Source organism: Callithrix jacchus, chromosome X (genome assembly GCF_049354715.1).
Source record: "Callithrix jacchus isolate 240 chromosome X, calJac240_pri, whole genome shotgun sequence".
NCBI classification, from domain to species: Eukaryota; Metazoa; Chordata; class Mammalia; order Primates; family Cebidae; genus Callithrix; species Callithrix jacchus.
This window is the reverse complement of record NC_133524.1, coordinates 32042012-32064904: the sequence shown is the minus strand read 5'-3', so window position 1 is coordinate 32064904 and position 22893 is coordinate 32042012. Positions and strand designations below refer to the sequence as shown.

Below are 22893 nucleotides of genomic sequence, written 5' to 3'. Positions count from 1 at the left end.
TAATCCCAGCACTTTGGAGGCCGAGGCAGACAGATCACAAGGTCAGGAGTTCGAGACCAGCCTGGCCAATATGGTGAAACCCTGTCTCTATTAAAAATACGAAAGTTATCCAGGTGTGGTGTTGCATGCCTGTAGTCCCAACTACTCAGAATTCCTTGAACCTGGGAGGCAGAGGTTGCAGTGAGTCAAAATGTCAAGATTGTGCCACTGCACTCCAGCCCAGATGACAGAGAGAGGCTCTGTCTCAAAAAAAAAAAAAAAAAAAAAAAAAAAAAACAGAAAAGAAAACCATTTTGACTGGGTGTGGTGGTTCACGCCTGTAATCCCAGTACTTTGGGAGGCTGAGGCGGGTGGATCACCTGAGGTTGGGAGTTCGAGACGAGCCTGACCAACATGGAAAAATCCCATCTTTACTAAAAAATATAAAGTTAGCTGGGTGTGGTGGCACATGCCTGTAATCCCAGCTATTCAGGAGGCTGAGGCAGGAGAATCACTTGAACCTGGGAGGCAGAGGTTGCGGTGAGCCAAGATCGCACCATTGCACTCCAGCCTGGGCAACAAGAGCAAAACTCATCTCAAAAAAAAAAAAATCTCTTTGGTGGCTTCCTTCCCCTTGCAACACTCTCACCTTTTACCTTTTATCATTAATTTTAAGCCAAACCTCTTCTCTGGCCGGACACACCCCCCCACAGGGTTCCCAACTTGTGAAGCTTCAGCTTAACAATTTGTCAACTTTACAGTGATGCAAAATGATATGCATTCAATAGAAACTGTACGTCTAGATTTGAATTCTGATCTTTTTCCAGGCTAGTAATATGCAGTATGATACTCTCTCCCCTTGCTGGGCAGCAGCCCTGAGCTTCAACTCCCATACAGCCACAAGATCATGAGGGTAAACAACTGACACGTTACTGTGTACTGTGTTGCTACATAATTTTGCCCAACTGTAGGCTGATGTAAGTGTTCTGAGCACATTAGAGGTAGGCGAGGCTAAGCTGTGAGTTTCACTTAGGTGTATTAAATGCAGTTGTGACTTAAATATTTTCAACTTACAGTGGGCTTTGTAACCCCTTCATAAGTTTAGTAACATCTTTGTACCCCCGGGAGTCAGCCCTGGGCTAGTCCACACTTAGCTGGTAGCAAGATAAGACATTCCAGGTCTTTTCTTTTAGTCACTTCCCGGTTATACAAGATTGGATCAGTAAAGAGAAATGGTGCTAGCCTGTGCACTAGATGACAAAACATTTGTGTGACAGCTTCAATTAGGCAAGGCCCAGGGAAGGAGTAATCCCTTCCATTGATCCTTCTGGAATTCTTGTTCTTAAATACCAACTACTAGCCATGGTATCTTATTTTGGAATATTACCAGCCTTTGAAACTTGATTGTAGCTCCAGTTCAGGGACTACTGGGTCTGGCATCAAAAAAGAAAACTAGTGTTCAAAATACCTGTAAGTGCCCCACTTGACCTATCTTTTTAAGTCTAATTGGTCTCACAGGTGTAGCCCATTTGTCAAAAATGAGAGTTGCTTCGGTTTTTTGGTTGGAACTCCACCTGCAGGCCAGAGAGGGTGAAGCCCAATGGAAAAAAAAATCTGAACTTTTATTAGCTTTTGCTAACCCAACCAAGGAATTGAATTTTTGTAGCAGCCTTGCCATCAGTGTGCGATTGCCTCCTAATCCATTTTGTTAACTTCTTAGGTTCAACTTCTCTCACTTCCGGTTTTCACTAGAAAATTGTATCATCAGTAACCAATGTCAAAGCCTGTATTACTTCCAACCACGGGTAGCTTGTTGAGCAACTTCAAAGGTTCTTTGTCATCCCTTTTATCAGAATCGTCTTTTTTCTTTCTAAATAATGCCTTAGTCATACTTTTAAGCTAAGTTGGAGGTCTTTTAAACAATCTCACTTCTGACACTCACTGCCCTGACAGTGGCAGTTAGACAGGGTTCAGTTGCTAAAGAGGACTCACAGGACCCAAATGACAGTGCTTACGAATCTAGAGTTCTTTGCAGAAAAAGGATGCAGTATACCCACAACATTAGAACCGGAATATGTGTCACAGCCACAGACTGCCTCACAGCATAGGGTCCAGAGAGGACAGATACAAGCTATAATTGCCCTCTGTCTACAAGAGTCACACCAAGATGTATTTTCTCTCTTGGATTAAGAGCTACTGATGTGAGCACAGTGAGCACAAAATGCCTTGGAAACTAGGGAGCACAAAGTAGAGTTTCAGCCAGGGTTTCTTATATCCTGCCAGTAACCTAGGCGTTCTATTCCCGTGTAACCAGCCTCAAACTCAGTGGCTTCCACGGGTCTCACTGTGCACGGGTAGAAATGGTCAATGTTATTGTTAGCAATAAACAGTGGTGATAACCTGCAACCCATGGCTACACATCCACACAGTAAGTCACTTTGAAAAGAACGTGCTTTGACCAGGGCTCTGCACTGTGTAGATATGTTAGCAAGGCATCTTGTGCCAACTCCAGCCCCTCTGGAATTAACCCTTACTGCACAGCCAACAACATCAAAGTACATCGTACAAAGATTTGCTGGGGAAGTCCTTCAGCCATAAGTGTAAGCTGCCTGTAAAATGGCATGCCTGGGCAAGTAAAATCAGCAAACACACAGCATTTCTTCCACCATTACTCCAGTTTTTCTGTTTCTCTGCAGAAAGAGAAACAGAAAATAGGTCACAGAATTATTTATATATCAACACAGACTATCCAGGTTGACCTATAGGGTGAACTTGGGGTTATATAGACATCATGAGACTTCCTTTTTTTTTTTTTTAACCACGAACCCACTTTGTGGTACTTCTATTTTGTCCTGCTGTTGTCATTAGCATGGAATGCAGAATGGTTTTTCTTTTCTGTAAAGTCAGTAAGGACACTTTCTGCCACCTGCTTTTCCCCCTTACAATATGTACCTCCATGAGAAATCAGAACACCTAGATGTCCTGCCATAACACTTGGAGTGAGTCTCCATGTCTCTGGTCTCTGTTGTCTCAACTACAGAATGATTTTAAAGCAAACTTCTAGCTCGAAGAGTCTATCATTCTGTAAAAAAAAAAAAAAATCTATCTTCCATAGAAAGGAATAGAAAGAGATATAGCTACTGTGGCATACATGGAAAAGAAAAGAATTAGCTTTTGAACCTAGAAGGTTGAGAAGATGATTAGACATAGCCAGAGCCTCAGGAACCATTAGTGGGATCCTTGTGCTGAAGTCCTGCCTGGCCCCCTCCAACACTGTCTGCTTTTTCTGTGCAGCAAAGAGGATCCTGGAGAATCAGCCATTTTTATCCTGGCCCCACCCTCTATCACCCCCATAGCACTCAAATGTAGGGTACCACCACATGATCCCCATTTTTCTTTTTCTTTTTTATATTTTTAAATTTAAGTTCTGGGTTGCATGTGCAGATCTTGCAGGATTGGTACATAGGTATACACATGCCATGGTGGTTTGCTGCCTCCACCCCCCATCACCTACATTAGGTATTTCTCCTAATGTTATCCCTCCCCAATCTCCCCACCCCCTGCTATCTCTCCCCTAGCCCCTCTACCCCCAACAGACTCCATTGTGTGATGTTCCCCTCCCTGTGTCCGTGTGTTCTCATTGTTCAACACCCACTTATGAGTGAGAACATGTGGTGTTAGTTTTCTTTTCTTGTGTCAGTTTGCTGAGAATGATGGTTTCCAGATTCATCCATGTCTCTGCAAAGGACATGAACTTTTTTTTGGCTTTTTTATGGCTGCATAGTACTCCATGGTGTATATGTGCCACATTCTTTATCTAGTCTATCTTGGATGGGTATTTGGGTTGGTTCCAAGTCTTTGCTATCGTAAACAGTGCTGCAGTGAACATACATGTGCCTGTGTCTTTATAATAGATCAATCTGCTGGGTCAAATGGTATTTCTAGTTCTAGATCCTTGAGGAGTCACCACACTGTCTTCCACAATGGTTGAACTAATGTGTACTCCCACCAACTGTGTAAAAGCATTCCTATTTTCCACATCTTCTCCAGCATCTGTTGTCTCCAGATTTTTTTAATGATCACTATTCTGACTAGCATAGGATGGTATCTCAATGTGGTTTTGATTTGCATTTCTCTAATGATCAGTGATGATGAGCATTTTTTAATATGTGTTTTGGCTATATAAATATCTTCTTTTGAAAAGTGTCTGTTCATATCCTTCACCCACTTTTGAATGGATTTGTTTCTTTTTTTCTTGTAAATCTTCTTTAGTTCTTTATAGATTCTGGATTTTAGCCCTTTGTCAGATGGGTAGCTTGCAAAAATTTTTTTCCATTCTGTTGGTTGCTGGTTCACTCTAATGATTGTTTCTTTTGCTGTGCAGAAGATCTTAAGTTTAACTGGATCCCATTTGTCTCTTTTGGCTTTTGTTACCAAAGTTTTTGGTAGTCATGAAGTCCTTCCCTATACCAATGTACTGAATGGTATTGCTTAGGTTTTCTTATAGGGTTTTTTATGGTAGTAGGTCTGATGTTTAAATTTTTAATCTATCCAGAGTTAATTTTTGTATAACAGTCAGGAAGGGGTGCGATTTCAACTTTCTGCACATGGCTAGCCAGTCCCAACATTTATTAAACAGGGAATGTTTTCCCATTGCTTTTGTCCGGTTTGTCAAAGAGCAGATGGTTGTACATGTGTGGGGTTACTTCCGAGGCCTCTGTTCTGTTCCATTGGTCTATATCTTGGTTTTGATACCAATACTATGCTGTTTTGATTATTGTAGCCTTGTAATATAGTTTGAAATCAGGTAGCATGATGCCTCCAGCTTTGTTCTTTTTGCTTAGGGTTGTCTTGGCTATGGGGCTCTTTTTTGGTTCCATATGAAGTTTAAGGTGGATTTTTTTTTGAGTTCTGTGAAGAAGGTCAGTGGTAGCTTGATGTGGGTAGCATTGAATCTATAAATTACTTTGGGCAGTATGGCCATTTTTATGATGCTGATTCTTCCTAACCCCGAGCATGTAATGTTTTTCCATCTGTTTGTGTCCTCTCTTATTTCCTTGAGCAGTGGTTTGTAGTTCTCCTTGAAGAGGTCCCTCACATCCCTTGTTAGTTGTTTTCTTAGGTATTTTATTCTCTTTGTAGCAATTGTGAATGGCAGTTCACTCATGATTTGGCTCTCCGTTTGTCTGTTATAAGAATGCCTGTGATGTTTGGACATTGATTTTGAATCCTGAGACTTTGCTGAAGTTGCTTATCATCTTAAGGAGATTTCGTGCTGAGATGATGGGGTCTTCTAAATATACAATCATATCGTCTGCAAATAGAGACAGTTTGACTTCCTGTTTTCCTAATTGAATACCCTTTATTTCTTTTTCTTGCCTGATTGCTCTGGCTAGAACTTCCAATATGATGTTGAATAGGAATGGTGAGAAGAGGGCATCCTTGTCTAGTGCCAGTTTTCAAAGGGAATGCTTCCAGTTTTTGCCCATTCATTATGATATTAGCTGTAGGTTTTTCATAAATAGCTTTTATGTTTTGAGGTACAGTTCATCGATACCTAGTTTATTGAGAGTTTTTAGCAAAAAGGGCTGTTGAATTTTGTTATAGGCCTTCTCTGCGTCTATTGATATAATCATGTGGTTTTTGTCTTTGTCTATATGGTGGATTATGTTTATAGACTTGGGTATGTTGAACCAGCTTTGCATCCCCCGGATGAAGCCTACTTGATCATGATGGATAAGCTTTTTGATGTGCTGTTGCATTTGGTTTGCCAGTATTTTTTTTTTCATTTTTTTATTTTTTATTTTTTAAAAGATGGGGTTTCACCATGATGGTCAGGCTGGTCTTGAACTCCTGACCTCAGGTGATTCTCCCACCTTGGCCTCCCAAAGTGCTAGGATTACAGGCTTGAGCCACCCCTTTTGCATCGATGTTCATAATGGATATTAGCCTGAATTTTTTTTTTAATATTATCTCTGCCAGGTTTTGTTATTGGATGATGTTGGTCTCATAAAATGAGTTAGGGAGGATTCCCTCTTTTTGTATTGTTTGGAACAATTTCAGAAGGAATGGTACCAGTTCCTCTTTGTATGTCTGGTAGAATTAGGCTGTGAACCCATCTGAACCTGGACTTTTTTTTGGTTGGTTGGCCATTAATTGCTGTCTCTACTTCAGACCTTGTTAATTGGTCTATTCAGGGATTCAGCTTCTTCCTGGTTTGGTCTTGGGATGGTGTAAATGTCCAGGAATTTATTCATTTCTTCTAGATTTACTGGTTTATATGCATAGGGTTGTTTGTAGTAATCTCTGGTAGTAGTTTGTATTTCTGTGGAATCGTTGGTGATATCCCCTTCACCATTTTTTATTGCATCTATTCAATTCTTCTCTCTCTTCTTTTTTATTAGTCTGGCTAGTAGGCTATCTATTTTGTTGATCTTTTTTAAAAAAAAAAAACAGCTTCTGGATTTATTTATTTTTTTGAAGGGTTTTTTGTGTCTCTGTCTTCTTCAGTTCTGCTCTGATCTTAGTTATTTCTTGTCTTCTGCTAGCTTTTGAGTTTTTTTTTCGTGCTCCTCTAGCTCTTTTTAACTTTGACGATAGGGTGTTGATTTTAGATCTTTCCTCATTTCTCATGGGCATTTATTGCTATAAATTTCCCTCTAGACACTGCTTTAAGTGTGTCCCAGAGATTCTGGTATGTTGTGTCTTCATTCTCATTGGTTTTGAAGAACATCTTTATTTCTGCCTTAATTTCATTATTTATCCAGTTGTCATTCAGGAGCAGGTTGTTCAGTTTCCGTATAGTTGTGTGGTTTTCAGTGAGTTTTTAATCCCAAGTTCTAATTTGATTGCACTGTGGTCTGACAGACTGGTTGTTATGATTTCCATTCTTTTGCATTTGCTGAGGAGTGATTTACTTCCAATTATGTGGTCAGTTTTAGAGTAAGTGCGATATGGTGCTGAGAAGAATATGTATTCTGTAGATGTCTGTTGGGTCTACTTGGTCCAGATCTGAGTTCAAGTCCTGGATATTCCTCTTAATTTTCTGTCTCCTTGATCTGTCTAATATTGACAGTGGGGTGTTAGAGTTTCCCTCTATTATTGTGTGGGAGTCTAAGTCTCTTTGTAGGTCATTAAGAACTTGTTTTATGTATCTGGGTACTCCTGTATTGGGTGCATATATATTTAGGATAGTTAGCACTTCTTGTTGGATTGATCCATTTACCATTATGTAATGTCCTTCTTTGTCTCTTTTGATCTTTGTTGGTTTAAAGTCTGTTTTATCAGAGACTAGGATTGCAACCCCTGCTTTTTTCTCTCTCTCTATTTGCTTGGTACATCTTCCTCCATCCCTTTGAGTCTATGTGTATGTTTGCACGTGAGATGGGTCTCCTGAATACAGCACACAGATGGGTCTTAAGGCTTTATTCAATTTGCCAGTCTGTGTATTTTGGTTGGGGCATTTAGCCCATTTGCATTTAAGGTTAATATGGTTACTTGATCCTGCTGTTTTGATACTAGCTGGTTATTTTGCATGTTAGTTGATGTAGTTTCTACATTGTGTTGATGATCATTACCATTTGGTATGTTTTTGCAGTGGCTGGCACTGGTTGTTCCTTTCTGCATTTAGTGCTTCCTTCAGGAGCTCTTGCAAGGAAGGCAGGCCTGGTGGTGATGAAATCTCTCAGCAATTGCTTATCCATAAAGGATTTTATCTCTCCTTCACTTATGAAGTTTAGTTTGGATGGATATGAAATTCTGGGTTGAAAGTTCTTTTCTTTAAGGATGTAGAATATTGGTCCCCACTCTCTTCTGGCTTGTAGGGTTTCTGTCAAGAAATCTGCTTTGAGTCTGATGGGCTTCCCTTTGTGGGTAACCCGACCTTTCTCTCTGGCTGTGCTTAGCATGTTTTCCTTCATTTCAACCCTGGTAAATCTGACAATTATGTGCTTTGGGGTTGCTCTTCTTGAGGAGTATCTTTGCAGTGTTCTCTTTATTTCCTGGATTTGAATGTTGGCCTGCCTTGCTTGGTTGGGAAGTTCTCCTGGGTAATATCCTGAAGAGTGTTTTCTAGCTTGGATTTATTCTCCCTGTCACATTCACGTATATTGATCAAATGTAGATTAGGTCTTTTCACATAATCCCATATTTCTTGGAGGCGTTGTTCATTTCTTTTCACTTTTTTCTCTAATCGTGCCTTCTCATTTTATTTCATTGAGTTGGTCTTCAGTCTCTGATATCCTTTCTTCTGCTTGATCTCTTTGGCTTTTGAAACTTGTGTATGCTTTGCAAACTTCTTGTACTGTGTTTTACAGCTCCCTCAAGTCATTTATGTTCTCTAAGACGGTTATTCTAGTTTGTATTTCATCTAACCTTTTTCACAGTTCTTAGTTTCTTTGCATTGGGTTAGAACATGTTCCTTTAGTTCAGAGAGGTTTGTTATTACCCACATTTTGAAGCCGGCTTCTATCAATTCGTCAAACTCATTCTCCATCCAGTTTTGTTCCTTTACTGGTGAGAAGTTGTGATCCCTTGAAGGAAGAGAGTCATTCTGGTTTTTGGTGATTTCATCCTTTTTGTGCTGGTTTCTTCTTATCTTCATGGATTTATCTACCTTTAGTCATTGAAGTTGGTGACTTGGATGGCATCTCTGAGTGGACATCCTTTCTGTTGATGTTGAAGCTATTTCTTTCTGTTTTTTAGTTTTCCTTCTAACAGTTAGGCCTCTCAGCTGCAGGACTGCTGAAAGTCTACTCCAGACCCTGCTTGCCTAGGAATCATCTGCAGGGGCTGCACAACAGTAAGGGTTGCTGCCTGGTCCTTCTTCTGGTATCTTCATCCCAGTAGGGTTCCCGCCAGATGTCAGCCAGAGCTCTCCTTTATGAGGTGCCTCTTTGGATATATGGGGGTCAGGGAGACGCTTCAGGAGGCAGTCTGTCCCTTATCAGAACTCCAGTGCTGTTCTGGGAACTCTGTTGTTCCGTTCAGAGCTGCTGGGCAGGGACGTTTAAGTCTGCTGCAGTGGAACTCACAACATGGTTCCTATTTTCATGGTTCCTATTTTTCAGTGGCTTCAAAGCCTATAGCATCCTCTACTGTAAACATAATTTAGAACGTGAGGATGTATTGGCATACCTGTGTTTTATATAGCTTTTAAAGTGCATCTATTAGTGAATACACACACACACACACACATAATGGAAATTCCTAGCTTGAGGAAAAAATGGTTTCACACAACTGTATCTGCTGGTTGCTTATTGAGGGTCCTAGAAACAGCTAATCATTGCATTTCATGTTTCATCACAAAATCTAGGTGTGTTCTTTAAGATGCTCTTTTGAAAAGTGTATGCATGACAATTAAATGGTCCCTATCAATATTCTCACCTTGTTTTCAGGTCCATAGCATGGCTTGTGTATACCTCAATAGAAGTCTTTTCAAAATAGTTTGATGAAAGTTGAATTCTGTGTGCTATGTTTGTTTAGGGAAATGTGTTCTTCAGTCTTCAGTGATGGATTGTTTTGTGTTTAACCACATCCAGTTTTAGCAGAGCACACTACAAAGTATTTCTCTCCTAACTTTGTCATCTTCTGCTCCTGTAATTTCAGAGCAATTGCTTTGCTCCCCTCTGGAGCTATTTATACCGAAAATTTTCTGTTTATGTGTTACCAATTCACCTGTACAGAGATAAGAGCAGGCCCAATAAAATGCAATTCATGCAATTTTTTTTCTTTGTTCGTTTCCATCACATGGATAAATAAGACCCTTAATACAAAAGTGATTCAAAAACTTCTCACTAGTTACTTCATAAATGTCTGGATCAGAGTCAAAATATTTATACTCTGCTTTAGCAGAGTAACACAAAAGAAAATAATAGAAAAACTTCAAACCACCCATAACTTCCTTCATTATATAAGGAAACATGTTGGTAATATTGGTGTTTGGAAGAAATCCATTCCTCTCTTCCAATACTGGAACTGGTATACTATGTTTCTAAATATTCCTACTATGTGCACATGAGGATTTACCATCTGAGGGAAACAAGCACATGGAAGAGAGAGAGAATAAAAGTTTCAGTCTTTTGTCTCTGGGGCTCTGTTCAGCCTCCCATGCAGTCCTCTTTCAGTCATTCCCTTCTCATATCCTCCCATCCTCCTGCCTCCTTGCATTGCCTTTTTCCCCCCCAAGACCGAATCTTGCTTTCTTGCCCAGGCTGGAGTGCAGTGGTACTGTCTTGGCTCACTTCAACCTCTGCCTCCCAGGTTCAAGTGATTCTCCTGCCTCATTCTCCTAACTAGCTGTGATTACAGGCACATACCACCACACCCAACTAATTTTTGTATATTTAGTAGAGATGGGGTTTCACCATGTTGGCCAGACTGGTCTCAAACTCCTGACATTGTGATCCGTCCACCTTGGCCTCCCAAAGTGCTCGGATTACAGGTGTGAGCCACCAAGCCCAGTCCTCTGCTTTTTAAAATTCTTTTATATTTGTCTCACTTGACTCCTTAGATCAGTCTCCCAAGTTACTTTCCTTACTCTCACTTTAAACAAAGTCTCAGCTTCTATGAAATGGGTCATTTTTTTAAATTGTACTCTAGGTTCTGGGGTACATGTGCAGATCATGCAGGATTGTTGCATAGGTACATACATGGCAAGGTGGTTTGCTGCCTTCCTCCCCCCATCACCTATATCTGGTATTTCTCCCTACTTTATCCCTCCCCATCCCCAGCTGTCCCTCCCCCTTTCTCCCCCAACTGACCTGACTGCAGTGTGTGATGCTCCTCTCCCTGTGTCCACATGTTCTAATTGTTCAACACCTGCCTATGAGTGATACCATGCGGTGTTTAATTTTCTGTTCTTGTGTCAGTTTGCTGAGAATGATGGCTTCCACATTCATCCATATCCCTATGAAGGACATGAACTCATCGTTTTTTATGGCTGTGTAGTATTCCAAGGTGTATATGTGCCACATTTTCTATATCCAGTCTATCGTTGATGGGCATTTGGGTTGGTTCCAGGTCTTTGCTATTGTAAACAGTGACACAATGAACATATGTGTGCATGTGATTTTATAATAGAACAATTTATAATTCTTTGAGTATATACCCAGTAATGGGATTGCTGGGTCAAATGGAATTTCCATTTCTAGGTCCTTCAGGAAGTGCCACACTGTCTTCCACAATGGTTGCACTAATTTGTACTCCCACAAACAGTGTAAAAGTGTTCCTATTTCTCCACATAGTCTTCAGATTTTTTAATGATCGCCATTCTAACTGGCATGAGATGGTATCTCAGTGTGGTTTTGATTTGCATTTCTCTAATGACCAGTGATGATGAGCATTTTTTTCATATGTTGGTTGGCTTCATTGATTATCTTCTTTTGTAAAGTGTCTGTTCATATCCTTTGCCCACTTTTGAATGGGGTTGTTTGTTTTTTTCATGTTAATCTATTTTAGTTCTTTATAGATTCTGGATATTAGCCCTTTGTCAGATGGGTAGATTGCAAAAATTTTTTCCCATTTTATTGGTTGCTGGTTCACTCTAATGATTGTTTCCTTTGCTATACAGAAGCTCTGGAATTTAATCAGATTCCATTTGTCTATTTTGGCTTTTGTTGCCATTGCTTTTGGTGTTTTAGCCATGAAGTCCTTGCCTATGCCTATGTCCTAGGTTTTGCCTTGGTTTTCTTCTGGAGTTTTTATGGTGTTAGGTATTATGTTTAGATATTTAATCCATCTGGAGTTAATTTTAGTGTATGGTGTCCGAAAGGGGGGGGGGGGTCCAGTTTCTGCTTTCTGCACATGGCTAACCAGTTTTCCCAACACCATTTATTAAACAGGGAATCCTTTCCCCATTGCTTGTTTTTCTCATGTTTCTCAAAGATCAGATTTATCTTTAGAGTATTTCAGAGCAAAAAGAGAGGGGCCTTCCCTTCCAAGGGAGGGGTACAAACTCCTGCTTCCACCACCAGGTCTGCTTCATGGCTCCAGGGAAACTGCAGGGTTTTCTGTTTTCCTTTTCTAAAAGAGAAAAAATATGTGCTATATAGATATGTATATATAAATGTGTGCTTGGGAAGTTCTTTTGCACCAACCTACATGAGTGTTAACCACCGTTTTTGTTTTTTTCTTAATATTTAATTAGAACTGGCTACAAATAACTTGTAAAATATACTAAAGCCTTAAGTTTGCATTTCTTTATTTCTGGGAAATCTGTTTACTGAGTGGGATGACCTGTATTTACGAACTACATTTATAATTGAATTGCCCCTTCCCCCAGATGCATGAGAGATTTACTTAATTAGCATTGATTCCTTGTCTCCAAGGACTGAGAATTCCAACCGGAGCTTAGGTGTATATGGCGATATAAAAGCAATGTTGTTGTGTTTCTCTTTTGGGTAATAAATTGGCTTTAGAGAAATGCATCTTTTCATGACACTTGGGAATAAAGCTTGTGATTTGCTGATGTTGGACAAGGTTGAAGGCTCACTTTTGTTCAATTTTTGTCTACAGCTTAACATTAAATGTCTCCTCAGGTCAAGGGAATTTTACTCCCTCAGACTTACAGAGTTCTTAGATGAATTGAAAAGTATATTATAAAATAAAATTTGAAGATGAAAGGAGAAATAAGTGAGCCTCAGGTCCGAAAACTGGATAGATTATATAATTACTTTAGTTTGACTATAGAAAATTTTAGTGAAGAGTGTTTTTTCACCTAATATTAGCGTAGCAGAGAGATACTGAGGTGACTGATATTTCAAGGAGAAATGCGCTTAATGATTACAAATGCATAGCTAGAAATAGAGTTTACACAACCTTAGCCATACAGATTAATCTAGCAGATCTTCTCTAATACTAATACAAGAAAATATTATCGGATCTCTTTAAAAACTTCCACTAAAACATTTTTTTCTTATTCAGATGAAAATGCACTCTGTTTATGTAGAACAGGATAGGTCCCCATTGACTCTCAGATATTCCCCAGTAATCCAAGGATGGGAATTATCTCTATACCTGTATCTTCACCCAGTGCCGGTGAGATTTGAGAACTACTTCAGATCCTGAATACTGATCAAACTCATCAACTTATCCTCATCAATAGATAAAAATAAAACACCTTTCAAAGAGTCCGGTTCAAGTTTGCTGTTTATTACAGGGTATGAGAGAGTCCTAGCTAGGATTCTCAAAGGAAAAAGGACACTGAAGGTTTTACCCTTTGATTCATTTGTGATTTGATGTGGTTTTTGCAGTGGATCTCTTGAGCCTGTCAGCTGCATGTGATGCCTTGGACCAGCACAACCTCAAGCAAAATGACCAGCCCATGGATATCCTGCAGATTATTAATTGTTTGACCACTATTTATGATCGCCTGGAGCAAGAGCACAACAATTTGGTCAACGTCCCTCTCTGCGTGGATATGTGTCTCAACTGGCTGCTGAATGTTTATGATACGTACGTATGGCATGTTTCTTTTTCCCGAGCTCTGTCACAGGAGGCTTAGCTTACAGAATGGTAACAGTGTAATTAGCATTACAACAGGACCCCAGAAGCTGTGGACCTAACGCTGCCCCTGTGATAAATTATTTTTGCATTTATGACTTGAAAAGTATTTTGATAAACTAGGAGGTAAGAGCCAGAACGTATATTTCTCTCAGATTACAAAACAAACAAAACCCTGAGATACTCATTTTTCAAATAGTGGAATGAGTCAACATGTAGCCCTTGGTTCTTTCCCTTTCTCACCCACGGATTTTGGAATTAACTCCATATACTTCGGGAGTGGCTCCCTCTTATTGGTGGCCATGGATGTGTTCCCGGAGATACTGGCACACCTGTGTCCAGATCAGAGTGGTCTTAGCTGATACTTAGGATAACTTTGCAGATGATTATCAATGGATAGACCAAAAAAAAAAATGAAATAAGCCCTTAATGCAGCAAACTCAGCTCCTCAACCTCAAACAGAGAACATTTTCTGTTTTGTTTTGTTTTTGAATAAGATTTTATGAAGTTTCAGTTTGGCATCTCCATTCATCACTTTCTCTTAGAGAATAATTGTTTGTTTCTTTTGGATTGCACATGGGAGATATCCCCAGTTTGGATTTTTTTCTTGAGCTTAATGAAGACAGTTGAAGAAGGAAGCAGAAGGAATGGGTCTTAATTTTGCGGAAATTCTTCTTAAACCTCAAAATTATTACATGCCTCATTTCACCAATCAAGAACATATTCCCATTTGGAAATCTGGAGGGGTTTTCTGAAAAGAGTTGCAAATTAACTATTTGTTGTACACTTCTACCACCTTTTAAATTAAAATGTATACTTTTTTCCCCTTTATTGTAAGGTATTGCATTTTAAAATTTCAGGACCACCTGACTATTACATTCATGATACTTATCTGCCAAGTCCATGAACACACTGGATTTCTATTGTGGACTACATTTACATTTGTTTTGGTAAAAGTTTGTATTCAGGTTTCCCCTCAAATAGATTTTGGGGCTGTTTTCTTTGCAGATGACATGTGAATGGATTCTGAATATGTAACTTCATTCTGCCTGCCTGAAAATTATTTAGTGACTATTTTAAGTCCTTGAAGACCTAAGTTGCTGTATAAAGTGAATTTGTTAAATTGTAATTTACCTTTTCTTAAGAGGGAAAAAGATAAGACAATTTTCCAGTGATTAGAATTTCGTTAGTCCATTAGTGCCCAGGATTTCTTTTTGACTGAGGGATTTGATAAATGTTAGTAGTTGAAAATTGAGTATATTGTTCACCGAAAATAACTGCAGTTGGGACCTATTCTTTGTGATTTTGAAGTGCTAATTGACGAATTATTCTAAAATCTTTTCTTTTTTCTTTTTACCAATATGTAAGGTCCAGTAGCTTTTCATAATAAAATAAGAAGCCAAAAAACTATTGAAAGACGTTTTTTAAGCTTTAATCTTAGGTTTGGGAATACATGTGGAGGTTTGTTACATAGGTAAACTTGTGACCCGGGGGTTTGTCACGTATTAACCTATTTATGCCTAGTGTCCCATTATTGGAACACTAAGCTTGTAAGAGTTATTCAGATATCCTACTGCTGAAGGTTGTCGCCAAGATCTGATTTTTCACAAAAAATAATTTGCAACCTTTGGCATAAATGGGTTAAGCCCAGTACCCAATAGCTGTCTTTTCTGCTCCTCTCCCTCCTCTGACCTTCCACCCTCAAGACCCCAATGTGTGTTGTTCCCTTCTTTGTGTTTGTGAGTTCTTATCATTTAGCTCCCACTTATAAGTGAGAACATGAAGTATTTACTTTTCTGTTTCTGCATTAGTTTGCTAAGGGTAATAGCCTACAGCTAATCCATTTTCAAAAGACATGATCTCATTCTTTTTTTTTTTTTTTTTTTTGAGATGGAGTCTTGCTCTGTCACTCAGGCTAGAGTGCAGTGGCATGGTCTTGGCTCACTGCAATCTCCTCCTCCTGGGTTCAAGCGACTCTCCTACCTCAGCCTCCCAGGTATCTGGGATTACAGGCACCTGCCACTGTACTCAGCTAATTTTTGTATTTTTAGTAGAGACAGGGTTTCACCATCTTGGCTAGGCTGGTCTCAAACTCCTGACGCCATGATGCACCCACCTCAGCCTCCCAAAGTGTTGGGATTACAGGTGTGAGCCACCATTCCCTGCTGATCTCTTTCTTTTTCATAACTGCATAGTATTCCATGGTGTAGATGTACCACATTTTCTTTATCTAGTCTTTTATTGTTGGGCATTTACATTGATTCTATCTTGAAAGAGATTTTCTACAAAATGGAAAACTTTTCATTCTTATTTTCCTTTTTCCCCATAGGTACAATTAGCTTATTAATAAATTTGTAAGTGGAATGCTTTATTTCAGCTTGATATATGTAAATTGAAATAAAAGCAATCTATATTAAAAGATTGATGTAGCAAGAGGTTATTTATAAATTTAGTTTTAGATCACAGTTGAATGCTATTTAATAGAGTATCATATTTTTCTTATAGAGATAGACATTTATATTTTATGTCTTATGTGGCATTGGAAAAGTCAGACCTTGAGCAGTAGGATATGAATAATTCTCACAAGCTTAGTGTTCCAGTAATGGAACACTAGGCATAAATGAGTTAATGCCTGACAAAAGCCACAAAATACACAAACCATTGATTTTTTTCCAACAAGGGGCAGTCTGATGAAGATCTGAGTGTTAAGAGGGCAGAGCAGTTCTTGGTAATTTTTTTGGTTTTAATGACCAAAGTAGGTAATTTGCTTTAGTACCCAAAGTAGGTTGGTGAAGAGTAGTAATTATTTTGCTTACTAATTTAAATCAAGGTCTCTTTCCATAGGTGAATAGATTTTTTTTCTTAATTTATGTAGAACTTTTGCATTTCAAATAAGGGTTTTTAGGAATTGAAACCTTGGTAAACATTCAGTGGTCAAGTTGGTCGAATTTCCATTGCATTGTAGGTCATCAGTTAAATGGATAATGAATTTGGAAAAGTTCATCATAATCTTAATAAAACAACAGTCAATAGAGTTCATACATCAAGCACTTTATTATTTTATTTTTCCTCTTCAAGGCTTTATTCTTAAGTAGAAGTGTTTATCCTCTAGCAAAGCACCAGTAATTATTTTCTCATTTGATTCTTTATAATAGGGGACGAACAGGGAGGATCCGTGTCCTGTCTTTTAAAACTGGCATCATTTCCCTGTGTAAAGCACATTTGGAAGACAAGTACAGATGTAAGTTATGTGTACTAACTCTGTATTCTTTTATTAATGTTGGCTAATTACCCTAGTTCTAGATGTGAAATGAAAGACTGTTCTTATTTGACAGCAAGTTCCTCATGGAAGATGTAGAACTGCTTTTAGAGTGTCATAAAATTTGGTGTGTTCCATTCCTTGTCAAACATTAAGTTGCAGGCATTTAAATGGAGAATGAGGATTAACTTTTCCAGTCCAAGTATTATTTTACATTACATTGACTGTGTTTAAATAAAACACATGTTCCTAGGGGATAAAGTCTGATTTTCTAACCTCTTTCTGTAAGTCGGAAAAATAAGTGTGAAGATTTAATCCCTGCACTTGTCTAGTCTTTGGATTCTTATTTAAAGAATACTGTGTGACATTCATGTTCTATAAACATTGTTTATTTTATAATCATCTTACTTCAAGTTGTACTGATACATCCAGTTCCACGATGTGACTAACATTTTATTCTTTGAGAGACAGATAGTTTGCTGTTTCTCAAAGGGTAGGTACATGCCATCCTACAGAATTTCCTCTTGATTATGCATTGGGATTTTTGCTTAAAAAATTCTAAAACAATATTAAAAGCAAATGTGAGAGAAGTGATGGTTCAGATGAGCAAGCAGCCATTCATTCCTATTGTAAAAGGCTCCGCTTGGTTTTCCTCTTGAAATGCTTATGAGCAATCTTCAGTAGGAATATTAAACAAACCCAGCCTAGCTTGTCTTTTCTCACTTCCCTTAATGCCTAGCCACACATGTGAGGAGATGTGCTGAGCTTCAGGACAGGCAGTAGATAAAAGCCACTCTGTGTCCTACTGATCATTCCTCCATCAGGAGTAAGCCACAAAATACACCAACCATTTTGGCTCTCACTCTTTTATAGTTTACACTTGAGTTTTCTCATCCTGATAACCAAAGAAAAATAACTGAACAGCTTTTGTTAACCATTTAAAATGTATTTTGGATAAGATGGGTTATCTCTGTGTTCTTTTCTCCTTTAAATATTGTAGTTACTTATAGGTTAGGTTTTAAGTCTACCATATATATGGTATAGGAACAGCACATTGTAAATATAATCTTAAATTGAATAATCGAGGAAGCTTTGAGCCTGTGTTTCAAGTAACTACTAAGAGGGAACATGTTTTTAGGTTGGTGAAACAAAAATATTAACTGGAAAATGAGGTGTTTGAAAATAACTCGTAACTTTTAAAATAAACATCTAGTTATATGTATTTGGAGAGAAGGTAAAAAGCTGTGTGTGCAATCTCAATTTTTAGTGCCATCTTAAGTATCTTGTTAAAACTTTAATTGCCTAGAGTTTAAAGTGTGCTTATAAGTACAAAAAGCTTTTTTGGATTTACTTTTTTTGAGGGGCAATTTCTAGGTGAATTGAAGTTGTAATTAAAATTTAATTTCTGAGAACAAAATATAACATTGCAAGCATTTGGTATGTTCATTCATTCCGTTACATATATTGGTTACCTGCTATCTACCGGGTACTGCTGTCCTACTGTAGACACTTCTGGCACACAGTTGACCAAGATATGGTTCCTTCCCTCAAGGGGATATAATTCTCCTGCCAAAAAAGATAGACATGTATTAAATCAAGGCCACCGTAATGTGGTATGAACTACTAATTAGAAATATGCAGCCAGGTGCAGTGGCTCATGCCAGCACTTTGGGAGGCCAAGGTGGGCGGATCACTCGAGGTCAGGAGTTCAAGACCAGCCTGGCCAACATGGTGAAACTCCATCTCTACTAAAAATACAAAAATTAACTGGGTGTGGTGGCATGTGCCTGTAATCCCAGTTACTTGGGAGGCTGAGGCAGGAGGATAGCTTGAACCTGAGAGGCAGAGATTGCCGTGAGCAGAGATCACACCACTGCACTCCAGCCTGCACAATAGAGTGAGACTTCATCTCAAAACAAACAAAGAAAAACTATACACAGCATCCTGTGGAAACATATACATGATTGATGGTCTAGAAGTTCAGTGATCTTATGACTCCATAAAGAAGTCCCAGTAGCATTTTTGAATCTCTGGTGTCCAAAGCGGGTGGTGCTTTTGGCCAGTTATATGTCTCTTAATGCAAAAACACTTTTTGAGAGTTGTTACATCCTATATATAATAATTCCCAAGGATTATGTTCTGGCTTAGAAGAAATTTAAGTGTCAAGGGTACATGTAAAGCTTGTGCTTCTTGCAGCGACAGTTCATGTAAAAGTTATCACACTTCATATATATACAGTGATCATTAACTTGATTCATAAAATAATAAATATCCAGATTAGCACAAATTAGAAGTAACCTCTCACTGTGGAAATATTGGCTACTCTTGAGAATTGCTACTAGAATTGAATTGGATGTCAGGTTATGCTGGCGTCCATTGGGTACTGTGTTTTGATTGTTAACAATTTTATTCTTCCTTTGTAGACCTTTTCAAGCAAGTGGCAAGTTCAACAGGATTTTGTGACCAGCGCAGGCTGGGCCTCCTCCTGCATGATTCTATCCAAATTCCAAGACAGTTGGGTGAAGTTGCATCCTTTGGAGGCAGTAACATTGAACCAAGTGTCCGGAGCTGCTTCCAATTTGTAAGTTATTCACCTTCTAGGTAACATATTTCTTTCATAGTTTAGAAATTAGTTTAACCCACAGAGCTTCAGTTTTCATATTAGCTCTTCAGTAGGCAATATGCATGGGATTTAGGATATTTGGAACCTCTGTAGTAAGCAGCTTCTGGAACTCTAGGTTTTGGGAAAGAAGACAGTGCTGAGGAAGGAAAAGAAATCTCCATCTGCAGCAGGGACCCCCCAGTTACTGAGGTGCTGGAAGGGAAGGGAGTTTCCAGTGGTTCAGCAAGGGAGGAAATAAGTCTCTAGCCACAGAAATCCTATGTATATAAGAAAATGGCCTTTGTAGGTGAGTCTCTTAGTCTCCGAGTTCTTTCCCTAATTCTATTATTATAGCCTCCGTTAAATGGCTATTGGTAAATTGTTAGCACGGATATCCTTTTTTTTTTTAATGTCCTTTGTAGCATTGCCATTCTTCTATAATTACAACGTCTTGAGGTGTGTACTCTCTGCTAATGTCCATCACTAGCTGTACACGCTCTTGTCCATTCTCTTTCCTATCCTGCCCCAGTGCTTTTTCTCTATCATAGTCAGTGCCCCAGAAACACCCTCTTCTTTCCAAATGCCAGAGTACTCCACTGATAGACATTCATGTTGTTCTAATTTTTCTTATTTTCTCTTTTTTTCTTTTTTGAGATGGAGTCTTGCTCTTGTCGCCCAGGCTGGTGTACAGTGATGCGATCTTGGCTCACTGCAACCTCCACCTCCCGGGTTCAAGTGATTCCCCTGACTCAGCATCCTGAGTAGCTGTGATTACAGGTGCCTGCTACCACGCCTGGCTAATTTTTGTATTTCTAGTTGAGATGGGGTTTCACCAGGTTGGCCAGGCTGGTCTTGAACTCCTGACCTCAGGTGATCCACCAGCCTTGGCCTCCCAAAGTGCTGGGATTACAGGCGTGAGCCACCGTGCCCATTCTCTAATTTTTATTAGGTTTGTGGTGCTACAGGGAACATCCTTACCACTTAGCTTTTCTCTTCGAAGGTTTCTTTATAGGATTAATTCTCAGGTTTGTGATCGCCAAATAAAAGACTATAAACTTTTTTGGTGGCCTTTCTTCCAAAGTTGTTTATAATTATAATGCTATCACTATTGAAGAAGTAAGATATTTTCAGTATCACATTATTCACAGTGTAGAAGTTTTTTTTCTCATTTTTTTTTCAAGTTCTGAGAGCTGTTTTTCTTATATAGGCTTTCTCAATCCATTCTAATTCTATTAACAATGGCTGAGATTTACAAAATGGAACTTGCTGTAGAGTTAACTGGATTTATATCTGGAGTCTTTGACCACAGACTAGGATAAAACTCTAGAAGGGCAGAACACTGTGAAGATGTAGGTGTTTAAAGCAGAGTATTTATTTAATAGTTAATTGGACCAGTTTACTGGGTGCACCCAGAATAAGCTCACTTAGGTAAAGTGGGATATACTGTTTGAATTATTTTGTCAAAATTATGGAAAATTAGCCATAAATGTAAAATACATGTGGAGAAATAAATATCTTTTCCATATCATATCCAAACCTTCCAAAACACAGCTAGATGGTCACTACCTAGCTTTTTAGAAAATATATTGCTGTATTAATATTTCTACTCTAAAATGTAGACACATGTAACTTTCAAACAATGAATATTAATGGCCAGAAGGAATCTAGATTCATTTTCATTTTTAAAAATCCAATTATAAAACAACTTGCCATAAACGTTATTTCCTAGTCTTTTTTTTTTTTTTTTTTTTTTTAGACGGGGTCTCACTCTGTCGTCCAGGCTGGAGTGCAATAGTGAGATCTAGGCTCACTGCAACCTCCGACTTCTGGGTTCAAGTGATTCTCCTGCCTCAGCCTCCCTAGTAGCTGGGATTACAGGGCACCTGCCACCATGCCTGGCTAATTTTTTGTAGAGATGGGGTTTCACTGTGTTGGCCAGGCTGGGCTCAAACTCCTGACCTCAAGCAATCCACCTGCCTTGGCTTCCCAAAGTGCTGGGATTACAAGTCCTAATCATTTCTCCCCTTTAGTCAAATTACAGTTACTTTTTTAGTTCTAGTGAAACACACACACGTGTTCATATATAGGAATATATAACATATATGTGTGTGCATTGTGACTTGGGTTAAAGGTAAGGGTAAGTGATGGTCCCTGCTGCCGAGTAAACTAGGATGTATTCAGGGTCAGCTGGAGCCTTTGTTTTCTGTCACCCGTAGTACTGACTCATCAGGAAGCCACCACCATCCTCACTGCAGTCTCTGGCCCTCTTGGGTTTGGTTGTCAGGATAAGGGGTGGCCAAACAGAAGCTCTGCTTTTCCTGGGCTGCCTGCCTTATCAGAATGGATCATTCCATTTCTGCCTGCTGCCTCTTTCACTAGAAACCTCCTCCTCCCCTAAGCCCATGTCTCTGGTTTGGTTACATTTCTGTCTCTGTAATAACAACAACTCTGTATTCTCATCTTTGAAGCTTTGAAATCATCCATTCTTGCATATTTATTGAATGCCTCCATGCTGGCCAGCCACTCTCGTAGCTCTTTGAAATGTGAAGTGTGTTTTGTTTTGTTCTGTTTTGTTTTGAGAAGGGGTCTAGCTATGGCGCCCAGGTTGGAGTGCAGTCGCATGATCACAGTTCATTGCAGCCTCAACCTCTGGGCTCAAACAATCCTCCCACCTCAGCCTCCTGGGTAGCTGGGACTACAGGCATGGACCACCACACATGGCAGTTTTTAAAACTTTTTTGTTTTTATTTATTTGTCGAGACAGGGTCTCTCACCATGTTGCCTAGGCTAGTCTTGAGCTCTTGGGCTCAAGCTATCCACCTGCCTCAGCCTCCCAAAATGCTGGGAATACAGGTGTGAGCCATGGCATCCAGCCTTGAAATGTTTTATATGAGACTGGGGAGATATCAGTCAAGATATGAATGGTGGTAACAGGTGGCTTTTGATTTTTTCTGTATTATTTTTATTTTCTGCGTTTTTTTCTTTGAACATTTATAATTAGAAAAAAAATAGTAAAGTGCAGCATTTTTTTTTATGGAAAGAAACATGTTTTGTTTGATTGTTTTCCATTGCCATTCTTACATTGATTCCGGGGCTTCTCATCATTGCACTGTCTTCCTAGCAAGCCTCCACTCCACACTCTAATCCTTTGCGTTGGTCTTATTGCCCGAAAAGCATTCACCATATGACAGCATCCTTAAAAATGTCAGTATCTTTCTGTTGTCTACTGAACAAATCCTGATTTCTCTATTTAACTCTCAGAGCTTTCCTAATCTGGTTTCATAACCAACCATAGTTTGCTTTCACTGTCATGAAACAGCTTCTCCTCACCATTTGTACCTATTATGCTTATAAATAATATTGTTACCATTGCTACTAACAAAACTTTGTTCACATGAATTCTCTCATTTAATCCTTACCAAGTGTTTGAGGGGAACAGACTAGTCAGGCTTTGGAGATTTTGCTTTTATTATTGTTTAAGTGGATGAATAATTTATCTGTGCCCTTAAAGTCCCTCAGCTGGTGGAAGGGTTTGATGGCTAGTCCAAGGCCA

At 39.0% G+C, this 22893-nt stretch overlaps 1 protein-coding gene across 25 annotated transcripts in view; it reads left to right on the top strand.

Annotated features, from left to right (window-relative positions):
* Positions 1–22893, top strand: part of DMD (dystrophin) — a 2312475-nt gene that overhangs the window by 2204786 nt on the left and 84796 nt on the right. For all 25 annotated transcript variants that reach the window (XM_054251383.2, XM_035288503.3, XM_054251382.2 and 22 more), the window contains 3 exons: positions 13230–13431; positions 16635–16720; positions 19162–19319. In XM_054251383.2, the coding sequence (XP_054107358.2) occupies positions 13230–13431; positions 16635–16720; positions 19162–19319 (446 nt within the window). The remainder of the gene's footprint in view (positions 1–13229; positions 13432–16634; positions 16721–19161; positions 19320–22893) is intronic.